The sequence below is a fragment of the Capsicum annuum genome, chromosome 11 (assembly GCF_002878395.1).
Source record: "Capsicum annuum cultivar UCD-10X-F1 chromosome 11, UCD10Xv1.1, whole genome shotgun sequence".
In the NCBI taxonomy this organism is placed as follows: Eukaryota; Viridiplantae; Streptophyta; class Magnoliopsida; order Solanales; family Solanaceae; genus Capsicum; species Capsicum annuum.
The window spans coordinates 208697525-208702012 of NC_061121.1; the positions used below are offsets into that span (position 1 = coordinate 208697525).

Here is a 4488-nt window from a genome sequence, read left to right on the forward strand (position 1 = left end):
GACTAGTCAGGATGTATTACAGAAATCTTAGCAATGAGAAGAATTAAATTATGATAAGATTTGACAACAATAACATACCCAGAATAACCCCACAAGTGGGATCTGGGGAGGGTAGTGTATACACAAATGTTGCCCCTATAAGGTGGAGAGGTTGTTCCAATAGACCCTCGGCTCAACTAAAAACAATAACGATAGAATTTGACAAGAAACTTTTAATTACCTGTCCTAAGAATCTATGAAGAAAATATCACATTTAAGCTAGACCACACTAACCTAATAAAACATCCTCAAGTGTTCAACCAGAACCACAGAAACTCCATCGAACAAAAACTGACTAGTTTCTTTTAATAACCAGGAAATCCTCAAGGGACAGTTGCACAGTTCTAATCTCATGGATAAGTACCAGGATTTTGTCCACAACAGGGTCACAACATATGACGCATGCTTAACTCGCACATCACAGTTCCATTCTTACAACTAGGCCAATGCCCTGGGGCTCATCGGGTGAAAGTTCAACTCAGCCAATGAATTGACGTATCTCCCTACTCTCTTCAAAGAAGGTTTGAACATGTATGACAACAAAAAGCAGACTACTTTGGATCTTCTAAAGAGACTAACCAAATAGAAGCAACTTTACAGAACCAAAACTATTACTTGCTAAAAGAAACTCAACATGAAAATAGGAAATTGTATATACACCATTAATACTGTGTAATTGAAAGGTAAGTATCCAAATAACTCAGCCTTATTTTCAAAGTTAACTCTCCTATTTAGAATTCGGGAATTCGTAGAATAAACTGTTACAAAAGAAAGAAAAGATCAATCTTTATATGATCCACAAACCAAAGTGGAATTAACAAACACCTAAACACCCGTATGTACTACTTTCACTTTATTATCTACCCTCTGACTTGACCAATTGCGAGAAAACTCTACTCATGGAAACACCAGAGAGATCATCCAAATTTGGTGTTCCGGTAAGAGCAGCAGAAGCACCGGCATCAACTTGACTGAAATCATTGACTTGCGGAGAGAGCTCACCAATAAGGAGGGTGCTGTTTTCTTCAGGATCATCTTGAATGACAGCTTCTTGAAGTTGAAGTGCATACTCCAGATTCCAAAGCACATCGCCCATTGATGGCCTGTCTACGCCGAAATCAGCTAAGCATTTCTCAGCTGTTTCTCCAAACTTCCGGAGGGAATCTGGTCTTATTTTGCCAACAAGAGTGGGATCGATGATTTGCTCCAGTTGTCCCTTCTTCTGCCATTTCATTGCCCATTCTGCTAAGTTGACCATCTCCCTCGGAAGAGATGGATCTATGACAGGCCTAGCACAAAGAACTTCAAATAACACAACACCAAAAGAATAAACATCAGATTTTTCAGTCAGTTGTTGCCTTCTAAAATATTCAGGATCTAGGTAGCCAAAACTTCCTTTCACGGCTGTGCTAACATGAGTTTGATCAAGCTCGGGCCCCGTCTTGGATAGTCCAAAATCAGCAACTTTTGCCATAAAACTCTCATCAAGCAATATGTTTGCGGACTTCACATCACGATGTATAACTGCTTTAGCATATCCAGTATGAAGGTAGTGTAGACCTCTGGCTGATCCGATGCATATCTCCAGCCTCTGCTTCCAGCTCATACTAGGTAGATCTGACCCATACAGATGGCTCTTGAGGGTCCCATTCTCCATGTATTCGTAAACTAGAATCATTTCATTTTTTTCATCACAGTATCCCATCAATGAAACCAGATGCCGATGGCGGAACTGAGAAAGCATTTCAATTTCCGTCCGGAACTCTGCAAGACCTTGTTGGGACTTGGGATTACCCCTTTTCACAGCCACCTTTGTTCCATCATACAAAACACCTTTGTACACCTTCCCAAAGCCACCTATTCCAATGACCAAACTCTCATCGAAATTGCTCGTTGCTTCCAGCAAAGCAGCAAAAGGAACGCGATAACTCATGTTTGACGCAGCACTTATGGTTGTTCCGTTTGAAGACTTGCTTCCCATGGTGTGTGAAGTGCCACCATTAACAGATAAAGGAATCCATATTTTTGACTGATCATGCTTTTCTTGTTTTCTTCTTCTATGCATGCAAAAGAAGATGCCAACAAGTATCAAAACAACTGGTACGCCTATGCACACACCCACAATGACTCCAACATTCTTCTTTGCCTTTGAACTTGGGTTAGTAGGAACGGACGCTACCTGACTAAGGCTTCCCTGAGAATTATTCAACTTCAGAAGTTCCAGTCCATTTAGGAAGGCATCAGGATAAGCACTCCTTCGAGATGGGCCAATACTGACGTTAAGCCTATTACTTTTAGCAGGTGGAGTAACATAATCATTGTAATAAGCTGTGGCCAAAATTCCCTGAGCTTTCTGACCAGGATCAAAATCCTGAGCCACGTTCCAGGAGTTCACATAAATGTTAAATAGCAGCTGATTGGCTGCTGTACTCACTATGTCGCAGAAGTGTAGGCGAATGAAATACTGGAATCCAGGATCCACATCAAACGTCCAGGTCACATTAAAATTGGCATTAGGATCGTCACCAGTACGATCCACATTCATCTTACTGCAAGTACCATAAACTGTAGGTGGTGCAGAATCTGGTGTTGCACCATCCGTCGGATATTTTACAGATCCAATCTTATTTACTGACTTAGCGGAACTCGGTTGCAACAAGAAACTTTGATCAGGAACCCAAGCTCTCCATAGTGTATCATTTTCAAATGACACTAGTGGTCCACCCATGTTTACCCTTGCAACTGTTTCGAGAGCCTGTGCATACATACCACTGAATGTCCCTGCAGGACTTATGGTGGCGGCATCATCAATTATAAGGACATCAGGCACAGAGACAACTTCTAAAGCATTTATAAACGCAAATGAATTTCCTGAAGGAGAGAACGTTACAACAAGGTCATTCGAGGTCACATTTACTGAAAATTCCTTGACAGAAACATTTTTTGGAGAGAAATTGCCAAGAAGAACATTCTTTTGAGTGGAAACAGAGAAACTAGCTTTACTCATATTGTAATCTTGGTAAACAAACGGGTAAAAATAAAGACGAATCCAATGCCTCCCCGTCTGGCTAATTGGGAATTTATAATTAGATTGTTGAGTAAATATTCTAGCATTTTGATAAAGGGGTGAATCAGCAGCTTTTGTAACTGAATTCAAAGGGGTATTAGCCAATATATCTTGTGAAGTTGACAAAAACTTTGTAGCTGATTTATCAGACATAAAAACCCTATTACCAACATCAGTATCTTTAGATGATCCACAATCAATCAAGAAATTATCAGCAGGATCAAATCCAAAAACACACAAAACTCCCAACACCAATATAAATAAACTCTTCACTAACAATAATCCAAAACCCCAAGATTCCTTCATCATTCAAACCTCAAAAAGACACAAAATTTGAACCTAAAACCAACCAAAAATAGGGCAGCCTGTTCACTAAAGCTCCTGATATGCGCTGGGTCGTGAGAAGGACCGGACCACACGCAGCCTCACCTTAAAACCAACAGTTCTTGAAAATTCACAGCAACACAAAGAACCAAATATCAACTAACAAACAAAAATCCAAAACTCCATGAATCCTCCATCATACAAATCCCAAAAAAGGACACAACTTTAGAACAATAAGGCTAAAACCACCAATTCTTGAAAATACACAGTAACATAAAGAACCAAATATCAACTAACCCCAAGACTCCTCCATCATTTAAATTCCAAAAAAGGACACAAATTTAGACCAAAAAGGCTAAACCAACATTTCTTGAAAATACACAGCAACACAAAGAGCTAAATACGAACCAAATATATCAAATACCCATTCAAAGGAAACAGCAGCAGAAGGATTAAGATGTCACCTTTTTTAAACAAAACAGCTTCAAGACTGAAAAAAGAGACAACCCAGATCAAGAATTAACAACAACAACACAAATCAAAAGAAAAAAAAATTCTTGAGGGGTACTAGAGAATTTTTTTATTTTTTTTTGGAAATAAACAGGTTAAATCTAGCAAAAATAAAGTTAGGTAGAATATATAACTGAAAAACCCACCTCAGATAGAAACAAGGTAATAGAATTTTAAATTAAAGAAAACATTAGAAAAAAAAAAACATTTTCTTGAATGTGAACTTAGCAGCAATTTATGGAGTTAAAGAGCCGTTTTTTTTTAGGTATAAATATTTGTGCTAAAAATAAAATATTTATATATCGCTATTAAGGGTTTTGGGGTGTTGACACTTTCTTGGTGGGGGGGGGGGGGTTGGGGTGGGGGGGGGGGGGGGAGTTATGTTGTTCAGGTCTATCATGGACGGTTAAGAGGAGAGAGAAAAGATGGTGCATAAGTATGTAACAGTAACAGTAACAGACAACATTTATTTATCGGAAAAGGTCATATTTAGTCCTGAACTATTTTTAATAGTTTAAATATACCCTTGGTTATATTTTGGATACAAC

At 38.8% G+C, this 4488-nt stretch overlaps 1 protein-coding gene across 2 annotated transcripts; it reads right to left on the bottom strand.

The window, feature by feature from the left end:
- Positions 1-696: 696 nt before the first annotated feature.
- LOC107853244 (receptor-like protein kinase HERK 1) lies at positions 697-4285 on the bottom strand. 2 transcript variants are annotated; one of them, XM_047399736.1, is made up of 2 exons: positions 3895-4282; positions 697-2910 (listed from the first exon to the last, which is right to left on the bottom strand). In XM_047399736.1, exon 2 carries the CDS (start codon positions 2804-2806, stop codon positions 896-898), a length of 1911 nt encoding a protein of 636 aa, XP_047255692.1. In that variant the 5' UTR covers positions 2807-2910; positions 3895-4282; the 3' UTR covers positions 697-895. The 2 variants fall into 2 exon arrangements, with proteins under 2 accessions (XP_047255692.1, XP_016553730.2); XM_016698244.2 differs by having other exon boundaries at positions 697-4285.
- Between the last annotated feature and the right edge of the window lie 203 nt (positions 4286-4488).

Coding starts and splice junctions, on each gene's coding strand:
- LOC107853244 (XM_016698244.2), bottom strand. CDS start 3,415: ATGATGAAGGAATCTTGGGGTTTTGGATTATTGTTAGTGAAGAGTTTA.